Genomic DNA, 12,272 nt, shown 5'->3' with positions numbered 1-12,272 from the left:
CGAAGATGTCTTTACGCCTATTTCCAAGTCCACGTTTACAAAACTAAATAAATAAGTCTGTGTTCCTATTGCTTTGTACACACCAAGAACAAAACTTTGTACAAAAAAAAAGTACAGTTGTTTCTCCTGAAATTTCACTCTCAGAAATGAGTGTCGATTCACGCTCACGAGGACGATGAGAAGAAGACCTCAAACTGGAAGACGACAAAGAAGTACCAAATATCAACTGGCAAAATAGGGGATAAACATGGTAGAGTGTAAGGTAATTTAGGTCTCAGATTTAAGAAGAATGTGTAAACCAGAAAGTCAGGATATAATAAATGTGAAATGCACACACATTTTTGTCTTTGCCCCACAACCCCCCCAACAAATGGTGATTTGACACAGAAAGCTACATTGAAATGCTTTATTTTTGGTGAATACAAAAAATAGTTTTATTGAGGCCAGATAAATATCTTTTATATTGTATGTTATCACTTATCTTTACTGTGGTAACTTCATAATTTTAATTCTGTTAGGGAACGAAAAACATACAGAACACATCAGTGACTTCACATCTTAATGGTGACAGGTATATCGAAATGCTCTTATATTTATCTTTCATAGAGGCTTAAAAGCACAGGAGAAAAAAGACCATCCATAAAATTTCAGTTACTTCATAACATACAATAAAGCAGTTAACAGACACAAATATCCAGTCTGTCGTAGTTTAGAAGCACTGTGGTACATGCCCATGGAATGCAGTACAAAAAAACAGCAACACATTTTTTTGACTGGCGGACAGTTCCTCTGTCATTCCCAAAAGGCCTTACATGTGCCAGAGAGTGTAAAAGAGAAAGAGGGGATGCAGTTGGTTCAGCACTTAAGAGGAACAGTATGTTAACAAGTGGGACAACAAATGTTAGAAAACCCCGCAGACATGAACCTACATTCCAAAAAACTTGCATGTCCAGCACCTTCTATTGACCGATGAGGTGAAGCTGTCACTCAAAAGCAGACCAGATATTGTATGGGCTACGGACTAAGGCACTAATAATAACAACACTACAGACTTGACTGATGAGCAGTGCCAGAAAACACCTCTGAATTCAGACCAAACTGTTAAAAAAAAAAAAATTTTTAAAATGATGGCCCGTCTTTAGCTATATGCTATACTGTCTGTATGTGGAGGTCAGAATCACTCTGTGCATCCTTAAAAGTTGAACTCTGTATAAAGGATAAAGAGATGCACCCGATTAGCACAAAGCCATGCATTTTCACAGCAGGACTAATCTTACAACATACTGTAGTTTAATATTGAAACACAGCCCATATAGTAAGACAAGGAACCAAATGCACTACAATCAAACCTGGTAAACAAAAGGTTCCTCTATTGCAGCAAGTCACATAATTCAGTAGTCATCAAGTCGCACGGAGCACCCTTAAATCCAGAGACTGATGAACAAAAAAGGAGATTAACTGCAGTGATTGGCGTTGCAGTCACTTCACTTTCAACTCACTTATTCTAACATCAATACTTACAAGTTTTATCTGTAACAATTCGCATATTGCCAAGTTATTTGTCAGATTTTGAATTTTGCTGCTCTCGGAATTAAGGGAATTGGAGGTGAATTGACTCAAATCAAATCTCTTGCAGCGATTGAGTATTGCTGGAAAAATGACTTTAATCACTCTCAAACAGTGGGAAGTCATCACGGGAAGGGTCAAAGTAAATCTACAGGGAGCAGTAACCATCAGACAAAGCACAGAAGTGGCACTGCATGGCGTTCAAATGAGGTCTGAGGTATTTATAGGTATTCTTAATTTGCATGACATTTTAGCCAATCAACCTGCCTGGTTACTCTAACCACATATTCTGTACAATATCATCTCCTGTATTACTTCTTTAAGTTTGCATGGTGTAAGGGAAACCAATACTGCCCCCCAAAGCACCATCTATGTTATTGCATCATGATCAAATTCTGGAGTATAAATTCTGAGTACTCCGGAGTAATAAATATTCCTTCTGTGGTAATATGTCATCCGGTGTAGAAAAGCATTCACATTGTAACATAATATTAAACATTCTAACTGAGTCTTAGTGGCTGCACATGATTGCGGCTATATTCAAGGGCTTAGACAAACATGTAGAATTTGTTGCATCTTATTTTTTTTTGCATGTAGAGTCCAATATCAGCATTAAAACAAAATGACCAGAAAGAAAGCAAAGACGCTTATATCACTGTCAAATTTAAATGGTAGATTCCCCCAAAAAAGCCTGTCCATTATTGAAATTTACAGTATGGTCCAGGAAACACCAATATGCAAAATCCTACCTTGCTTCATATTAGGATTAATGACCACCGAGTTGAAGTCAAGACACGCCACGTAATTAAGTAGCACAGATATAAAAAGGTGCCATATTGGAGCATAAAGGCCAACATTCATACAATATCAGAGTACCGAGCTGAAATCTTTTTGCTCTCTCAGTGACGCTGCAGTTAAATGGCTCTCTCACATGAACAGCAATACAATCAATTCTTCATCGTTAAAAGTGTATGACCTAGAGCTGCAATTTGTAAAAGAAACAAATAAACTGGAGCTTATGGGCAAACATGAGAGCACATGAGCTGTACCGTTTGTCCCAAGCATGTCACATTCTGGTTGAGATTACATTGGTCAAAAGTAGTTATGCTATACATGAGGACAAAAAGCAGTTCTTCAGTCGAATCCCCATAATCCTTGTGTTGCTTTCAGAAAGAAGTCAGTTCCACACAGTAGTATTTCAAACTTGCTAGTAGTTGACTTTAAGATCTTCTCCCATGTGATGTGGACTCACTCAACGGGGTTCACTGCGGACGTGGGCATTCCTGGTTTGTTAAATCAGTCGTAACATATCTGAAGTCGCTGTAGGGCACATACCTATTTAAGTGTGCCATTAACGTGCTCTTAAAACTGCTCGAAACGTATGCAGCAGTGATGGTGGAGTTTGAATAACTAGTTGTTGTCCTCCCGTAGCTCACTGGGCAGGAACTTGTACTGCTGCTGCCTGATCTGAGCCAGTTTCTTCCTGGCTTCTTCCAACTCTCTCTCCTTTCTCAGCATCTCCTCCTGGGCTGCGATGATCTAGACAGACAAAAAAAAAAACATTCTAACTATTAGACCAATCTGAATGTTTTATGGCTTAAAACATATGCTGAGATAGCAGATTAAGAGGGCAATTAACCCTTGCAATTCACCTTTGGGCCAAAGTATGCATATGTAGCAAATATTAACATATTAACAATCTGTTTGCCACCTCTTAATGCTTTCTGTCCGTTTCTTTGTGTACATTTACCAGGAATGTTTTTGTGTGTGCGTGTCTACTATAGTCTACTATACTTCAACACCACATATACTAGAGGTATAAATAAAGCATTTGCAGAAATAATATATTTTATGAGCATGAACATTGAGAATCTGAAGTGACAAGAGGTATGAATTAATCTAAAAAGCTGAGGTTGTTTCAAAAGTCGGTCTACATTTCTTAGAAGTATAAAATTAATAACACCTAATGTTGTGCACAGCAGAGTGTGACATCATGGCAAAATATTTCAAGAAAGTGATAATAATAGGTAACTTCTTTAACAGACAGACAGACCGTATTTCTTAGTGTTAAAGGTTTGGATGTTTACATGTCAACAAAAAAAACCCAACACAAAACAAGTTATCACATTCCTCACTCCTGGTATTACAAAACAAATGGTCCTCAGGGCTGGAATGTACAAGCTGCTGTAGATGGTAAAGATGCTGTTTTAATAGGATTGGAACTGACTTTCAGTTAGGGCTGGACGATATGGGCAAAAATGTTATCACGATAAAAAGTTTCATATCTTTCGATATCGATAATTATCACGATAAGTATCAAATCGTTAATTCTTTTGAGTTTAAGGGCTGATGAGGCTTTTGCTCCTGAGTGAAAGTTGAAGAAACCTGATGGTTATTGTGGTTTTAAACTCTTTTTTATAGTCATCACTTGAGGCCAAACAGTGGATCACTTCACAAATCTGAGGTAGAACATTCAAAACAATTCTAATAAAATCTTTGTCAACAAAATATGCGTGAGTAAGATTAAGTCCTTTTTCCTCAACAAAATAAAAATCTTAATAAAAAAGTTCTAATATGTGTATTATTCAAGTGAATAAAATCAAACATTTATTGAATATTTACTGAACATTTGTTATATTGTTATTGAAAAAAATATATTGCGATAATTATTGTTATTGTTTTTTTGTCCAGCCCTACTTTCACTTTCCCGATAGTACACCTGACAATACACCAGCACTAACTGAAAAAAGTCTGAAAGACTCCCTATCTAGGTAACAGAAGCTTGTGATTATATATAATGCTGTTCAACAGTCTTACCTGTGCTATCCCACCCACAAACTTTGTCTTGACCACCACGTTGTGGTCATCCGCTTTGTCAAACGCTGCCTTCTGAGCTGCCCGCACCAAGTTGTCTGATGCCTTCTTTACTGCATTCCCAGCAATCTGTAAGAGCAGATCCGTTGAGAACAGCGGATTATGTTAAATGTGAAGCCATGTAAACTCTGTAGTAACATGAACACTGCTCCGCTGCATGTTGGAAACTAATAAGTTGAACTAAACTGCTGTATCTTGTTTAGAGTTGTGTCCGCACTGTACCTGTAGTCTCCTCATGGCCTCAGAGTCCTGGTCAGCCTTCACCTTACAGGCCACCAGCAGCTGGGCGGTGGACGCCGCCACCTGTTTGGCTGAAGAGATTAGCTTCTCCTCGCTTGCGTGGCCTTGCACGGAGGCGTTGGCTGCCTCACACAGGTTACTGGTTGCTGCTGCCACCATACGTGCCTGGAAGAGAAAAGCAAAGAAAGACATTTTTGTTGGCAAAATTGGGCCTCAGATTGTTCACTGTGAAAAATGGCCCTTCACCCCACACTTACAGCAGAGATGAGCCCCTGGGACCACTGTCCATCGTCCACAGCATTGGCTGGGATGAGGCCCACTTTGCCCTGAGCCACCAGCTCCCTCTGGGCAGCCGAGGCTGACTTGACCAAAGCGCTGGTGGCTGCAGCGATGGACTTGGCTGCCTCCAAGATCTGCTCCTCGAAGTTCAGCGTCTCGTCCGCCTGCTGAGGGGTAAGGAGACCAATCAGTCAGAAAGGATGACATCCGTTGGGAGGCTAAAGTTTGTTTCATTCAGTATCCCAGTGATTTAAAGTAAAATGCCACATTAAATCATCCTAAATGTGACGCTGGTCACTCAATCTACAGAGTTTGTCTACAAGTCACAAAACAAGTCTCACTGTAAACATTTTTCTGGTACACACATTTTTAAAATGGGACTTTTTAAACAGCTGTTAAGGAGCTAGATGCAAAAGATGATCTGTCAGTATTTCACATCCAGCTATACTGAAGTTTGTTTAAACACACACACACACACACACACACACACACACACACACACACACCACAAGTCTGTAGACAGAGCGGGACACTGTAGGAATATGTTTGATATATAGTTGGGACTGAATAACAACCTAATATATCAAACATATCAGACAGAGCCCTGCAGAGAAGGCCTCCGGTGGTGGGGGCAGGCAGGGACGGAAGGGAGGGGTTAACTGGGAGCCAGAGGACATATACTGGGACAAGCATTAGCTAGAACTACTGCAGATGGATGGATGATCAGACACAAAGGAGGAGGAGAAGGAGGGGGAAACATGGCAGCTGTGTTGTATGAAAGAAGGGGATATGGCTGAAGATAATATAATGTGGAGGAGGTGAGGTTTCAACTCAGCAATGAGGAAAGTATCAGCTTCAGAGGTAAAACTCAAACTAAAACTTTTATGGGCATGGATATCCAAGAAACTGGTGAAAAAGTGTCGGTGATGTGATATGGGAAGCTCAAATTAATAAACTCTGGTTAAGTTGTGATTTTAAATCAGAGAAAAATTGATGGGAATATGTAAACAGACTGGAGACAGCACAACACACAGAGCACCCTTTCTGTGAATGTCCAAAAACAAACCGTGTCATCTTGTTACTGTGAACAATAACACTGAAACTTATATTTACACACACACACACACACACACACACACACACACACACACAAAACAGGACAGAGAGGCACAGAACATCGATACAGGTAAACAAGGAAGTATGCTTTAAGGCATTGGACTGTACAGTATCTACAGCACTGTGTATTGGACCATTTTCCTTTTGTAGCAAACACATTGGATCAGAACAATCCACCAAAAGGTGTGAAAGCGCTTCCAATCTGAATTACATCCTACTACTACTACATATTTTGACTCCACTACATTTCAGAGGGAAATATTGTACTTTCTACTAGTACTCTCTCTATTAGTACTTCTAGTTTTTATAATTTTAGTGTATTTTGCTAATAATACATCTGTACTTTTTAGGAAAAATATATTTTTTGAATGCGTGCCTTTTCCTTGTAATATAGTATTTCTACATTGTGGTATTTTTACTTTTACTCAAAAATCTGATTATTTCTTCCACCACTGCCTACCATCTATACATTTATATTAACCATTGTAATGAAAACTTGAAAATAATAATACTAATGAAAATGTTTTCTTTAGTTAGAAAAGCCTTTAACACAGAGTTATGGCCTTGTAGCTTTAAAAGCTTTACGCTGAAAAACCATCTTCTTTGTGCAAATCGTTTAGGAACAACACTGTAGTGAAATCGCCTCCCTATACACTAACAAAGTCCCATTGAGTTATGAGTCGTGCAGTCACCCACCTTGGGCTTGGCTCGGGGTTTGAGCTGCTCCAGCTTCTTAGCTGCCGCTTCGATGGACGCTGCTGCTCCAAGCAGCTCCGTTTCTGCAATCACTGTTGGATCCTCTGGGTCCACCCACTCTGAACCTGAAGTGCGCAATTAACGCAATTAAGATTTAAATAAGAAAAAAGGATTTCAAAAAATACTTCACAAAGCGGTGCGTCAAAACTTCATGCCATACAAAAACACTGATCACACAGAAGATCACCGCATCCCATGCATAGCTGATGGAGTGAAGATGGAGTGATTTATTTAAAATGAAATGGCGCGTAAAACGAAGCACGATGGGTGGAGCTGACTATGTACTTGAGAAGCCTGTGAGAAGCTGGACTTCAAAATGAGATTAAATGAATCGATGATAGCGCAGAGGAGAGAAGGTGTCGGCAGCTCATAACTGGTGAAATAAGTCACAGTACAGAAAACAATGCTAACTTACCTCCGTCTGTAGCAAGAGAAGGAGGACAGGAATATTACCAAAACTTTGTTTAAAGGAATGCTTCTGTTTCTCTCTTATTTGGGAAATGTATTCTGTTATAGATGTAGTAGCTACTGGGGATTATAAACAAATGACAGATTTTGTTGGATGGTTCATTAGTAAATTAATAAAAGTTATCACTTACTGATGTAGATTTGAGTTCATCACATATAACACTGTAAATGGAGTCAGTGTGTTGATATAGTCAGTGTGTGTACCTTTCATGGCCTCAGCCGTCTGGATGAGCTCTGTCACAGCTCCTGCCACTCGTTTGGAGCAAGCTGCCAGCTGCTGCTTTTGCTCTCCAGTGGGTTTCTGCAGGACCTACACACACACACACACACATTAAACAAAAACTATTCTGCTTAAAAAGACTAAGTGCAGAGCAAAAATCACAAATTCCAAAAAAGACACACTTTAACTAAATTATATTGCATTTTTATAAACCGCTAGATCTATGAGACCAAAACTTGTCTCCAAACTTACAAACTCTCTGTGTGGCCAAGCATCATTCAAGACCACAGAACTTTACTGAAGGATAACTTCTTGTACCAAATTTTTTCTCTAAATTTGAAGAACTGCAGGGAGAAATTTAAGCTGAGAATGAGAAGCGAATAGTCAAAATCAGTCGTATGTATTTTAGCTTAAGCCTCTATGAGAGAATCATTCCTACATCTAAAATTGCTAAGAGGATATAACCATTAATTGTCTTAATTGTGAATGCCAACAAAGAATGACAAAAATGACAGACAGAAGGAAAGAAATCTCCCGGATGGAATAAAAACCTCTCTCTCTGAAGATACTTACTGACACAATGTTCAACCTACCAATAGTACTTGTTCCAGTAGATCGATGTATCCAGTGGTACACTCTGATCCAAACATCAGTGCTCTGTTCTTCACCTCCTCACTGACCTCTGGATGATAGGCCGCTTGCTGAAAGACAGCATAACATAATAATTAAGTATATTTATTTATTTATTTATTTTTATCCCCACCCCCACACCCCCTACCTTGCAGGTGGTGAGCATGTCTGAAATAGCCTTGCGGCTGAGGTTGGCTGTATGGATGACGTCCTCCTGCCGGGCAGAGTTTCCTGCTGCGACTGCTTTAGCAGTTGCCATGGTGATGCCCTTAGTCATGCGGATGAACTCCTCAGGTGTGGTTGTCTTGTTGGGAGAATCCTTTGATTGAAACAGCTGGGGATGACAAAGCAGGTGGGTGTCATGTGACAGGTAGTCTAAAAATGTGATTGGTTGAGTGATAAAATCCATCTCTCCAGTATAACAGAACTGATAAGTGTCTGCCAGCCCCTTAACGTTTTCATCATTAGATCGGTTTCAAGGCAAAATATTACTTTTGAATCATCTAAGACTTTATTGAGCATCAATTGGCCGTGCACATTGCCTCCAAACGTCCTCACCGACATTTCCTGTTTGATACACTCGATAGTGGCCTCCAGCGCTCTGGTGCCCCGAGTGGCCTCGTCCTCTACAGCCTTGACAGTCTTCAGTAAGGACGTCACGTTGGTCACCATCACCTGACAGAAGAAAAACAAATGACAATGAAAAAAAATAATAAAGGGGGAGGGGGGCAGCTTATACTATACATGTCTTACCCCAACTTCAAAATGTGTACATGTAGATTTCACGGTGGCTCCCCGATAGCCACAGTCACATTTGTGAGCACATTTTTCCCTTTTTGTATGATCATGGATTTAAGCCCTCTGGTCTTCTTCTTTGATTTGCACAGGACTATGAGGGTGTACTACATCAAACTGAGAGATAGGGGGCACACAACACCCACACAGAAAAGCCCACAGCCCTCAAGACTTAAAGCTAAAACCATACAGATTATTTAAGTTTTTTTTCATCTCAGATCATAAACTTGCACGTGAAGCGTATGGTTATCATCTCGACTCTATGACACATGACTGCGAAACTGTTTTTTTTTAAAGAAAAATTTCCCCACACGAGGTGATAATGAGAAGTCACTTGTGTCGTCGGTGGATTGTGAACTGTGGCTTTGAAAATACACACTGTATTTGTGTTGAATTGATTTATCTTGGATACAAATATCCAAATTTCCTGTTATCCTGAATGTCTATTTCCTGTCTATTTGCATCACCGAGACACAGCTTTCAGTTTAACTCATGTGAATGGGTTTCATAGCAACAGGAGAGGTGCTGTAGCTGATTAATGGCACTGCCTGAGGAGGAGTATGTCCGTTATGCATGCATGCATGCATACATACATACATACATACATACATGGGATAGGGTAACTATTTTCATCAACTTAGATTTAGGATTTTTAACAGACAATAAGACTTTTTATCACTGGGGGGGAAAAAAAGAAAAACGCAATTGCAGCATATCACAAAAACATTTGCATAACTGATTTGATTTCTTACAAGAATAAAATACCAAGTGACTCCAACATTCAGATTCAGACTCCCTGATCCTCTCACCTTGGCAGCGCTCTTCAGCTGGTACATCGATGGATCATCTGCTGACTTGCCAGCGGCACACTTGGTGGCACTAATGAGCTCAGCCAGCGCCTTGGCCACATCTTTGACAGCATTTATCAGAACCACCTACAGAAAGGACATGAAGATAGACACAAATTTATCACAACTCAGCCTGGGAAAGAGACAAAACTCTGAAAGGTTATTGCTATTGACAGCTCATTCTTTGCTCATACACCAGGCACAGTGAAAGGACAAATAGAAACCTGTGGGAGGAAAAACAAGACTGGCTCACCTGTGTCTCAGGGTCATCAGAGCCAATACTGGCAGCTCCCAGTTTGACCACATCTGTTAGCTGGGTAATTGTTTTGGCAGAAGACTGGGCGGCCTGAGACAACTTGTCCTGACCGGAGGCTGCACCGGACACCAGCATCTTTGTGTCCTCGACCAGAGATTTGGCCGTCTTCAAAATGTTTTCCCTGAGAGAAAGAGAAGAATAGGCAGGAAAAGAAGGGAGACAAAAGTTTTGGAAATTCTTTCAATGACTGAATTCAAGCAGGAATAAAATATAAATGTGTGTGAATTACAGTCATCCAAATGCACAATGGCACACATCTCTTTTCATATCAAAGGAATTTGTACATCAAAGCTGGTGCAAACACAAGGAAGATAGGTAAGATCATGTAAGGAGTCAGTTATTTATTTATTTTTTAAATTGACAAGAGAAATTGTAGGAAGCTGTTGCAAAGTTTCATCTTGATTTTTAAAAAGGGAGCTGTGTGACATAATTTGAGCTAAAAAGTGATTTGATTTCCTTTCATCCTACTCCGGCAGGGCTTTCATGATTCTTCAGCGAGGTACAGTACAATTTCACTAACAATTATCTGTAAGGATCTAGGTTAATCATTTTTGGTCAGAGAGGCATGTAATGTGCCAAGTCCTGTCTGGATCACTAGATATGCATCTCTTTGAACTCCAATCACTCACTCATAACTAGGCCAACCAAGTTTCCCACAAGTCAAACACTAGTTTATGAACCCTTACTAAAGCACAACAATGTGGGATTTCACAGAATATAACCAGGATTTCTAACCTCTAAGTCTTTTGCTCTTTTTATTTTTATTTTTTGCACTGCCTCTGAGTGGAGTCTTTAGTCTAAGAGCAAGAACAGTAAAAGATGTGACACTTCCTCCGTCTTTCAAACCCTGAGGGTAATTTGTAGTTTCTAACTTAAGAGATTTCCTGCCGTCTGTTCACCAGTGTATATTTCATTCTGTCAGTTTCACATGAAAGATAACCGGAGGGCGGATTTTGGACTCCAGTCACGTCTTGTATGCTTAGTGATGTCTTGCACGAGTGTCTCTGTATACAGACGCGATCAGGCACATTTCCGGCTCTAACCTGTGGTCAGCGAAGGACTCGTCATTCTCTGCGTTGAGTGTGCCAGCGGAGGCAAACATGATGGTGGTGTCCAGATCAGCGATGATGCCAGACACTGCGCTGGCTGCTGTGATGCAGGCCTGAGTGCCCTTATTGCCTGCCTGGAGGGCTGAGAGCACCAAGGACACCTGAGGACACACACACACACACACACACACACACACACACACACACACACACCTATAATCATACTGGTGAGGATGTGCAAATACTTTCACCTTGGGCTGAAGGTTTTTCATACCTTAACTAGTTGAGGCAGCTGGATTATTGATTTTGTACATTACAGACAGATTCAATAAAATTTTTTGAATTCCTTTCTTACAGTAAAGTAGTATTACTATATTTTGGTCAGTTGGAGAGGAGTTGAACACTGTTTTTATGATATGCATCTCCTTGGTATCTGATAAATAATGCATTCAACTGAGAAGTCCAAACACTAGTCGCAAGAGGATTTGAAAGTTTGCTGTGACAGCAAAATACCACATCGGCGCAGAGCAATGCACAATATCACTCACTCAGTGAAATGAGTACATGTCAAATTGCTTCCCGGCTCCTCACAGATGCCTGAGTGGCAGTAGAAATTGATTAACTGACGTTTCCGGACTCTTCACACTTCAGTTCTTACATAAAAGAAACAATAGCCGTGGAAAGTTAAGGGTTAGGAGAAGGTTAGGAAATCAAAACAGAACAAGCATGACATGCAACCCAGACAAACCTGTTCTTTCCTTGTTGAGATGTCGAGAAAAAGAATAAACCCTCGCTTTAAAAAAACTCCATTACAATCCATTGTAAAATGGCCATAATTTGAGATTAGTATCTATCAACAAACTGATGTGGATATCCTGAATGAAACCACAACTAATACCTCTAGAGGAATTTGCTTGCATTCACAGGTCACATCTGTACAATGTTGCTGGACTGTTTGGATATAGTCTGTGCAATACTAAAACATGAATTCTTAAAACAGTCTGCAGAGTAACATATTCCTCCAACGACTATGAATTTAACAGTCAGCCTTTGAAGCATGAGCATGCCTTCAGCAAATGCTTTCTTCTAAAATACTTTAATTCATATGAATCCTA

General features: G+C 40.0%; 1 protein-coding gene across 1 annotated transcript in view; it reads right to left on the bottom strand.

Annotated features, from left to right (window-relative positions):
- Window positions 1-391: 391 nt before the first annotated feature.
- tln2a (talin 2a) overlaps window positions 392-12,272 on the bottom strand; it is a 98,560-nt gene continuing 86,679 nt past the window's right edge. Inside the window, 12 exon segments of the mRNA XM_038700602.1 lie at window positions 392-3,105; window positions 4,384-4,509; window positions 4,663-4,845; window positions 4,938-5,126; window positions 6,772-6,896; window positions 7,504-7,609; window positions 8,113-8,220; window positions 8,298-8,483; window positions 8,708-8,824; window positions 9,754-9,879; window positions 10,046-10,229; window positions 11,152-11,318. Coding sequence (XP_038556530.1) covers window positions 2,977-3,105; window positions 4,384-4,509; window positions 4,663-4,845; window positions 4,938-5,126; window positions 6,772-6,896; window positions 7,504-7,609; window positions 8,113-8,220; window positions 8,298-8,483; window positions 8,708-8,824; window positions 9,754-9,879; window positions 10,046-10,229; window positions 11,152-11,318 — 1,746 coding nt within the window. The 3' untranslated portion in view covers window positions 392-2,976.

This window comes from Micropterus salmoides, unplaced genomic scaffold (genome assembly GCF_014851395.1).
Source record: "Micropterus salmoides isolate LMB-PRFRI ecotype aquatic unplaced genomic scaffold, ASM1485139v1 Ms_hic_scaffold_6, whole genome shotgun sequence".
In the NCBI taxonomy this organism is placed as follows: Eukaryota; Metazoa; Chordata; class Actinopteri; order Centrarchiformes; family Centrarchidae; genus Micropterus; species Micropterus salmoides.
This window is presented reverse-complemented; position numbering and strand designations above follow the sequence as displayed.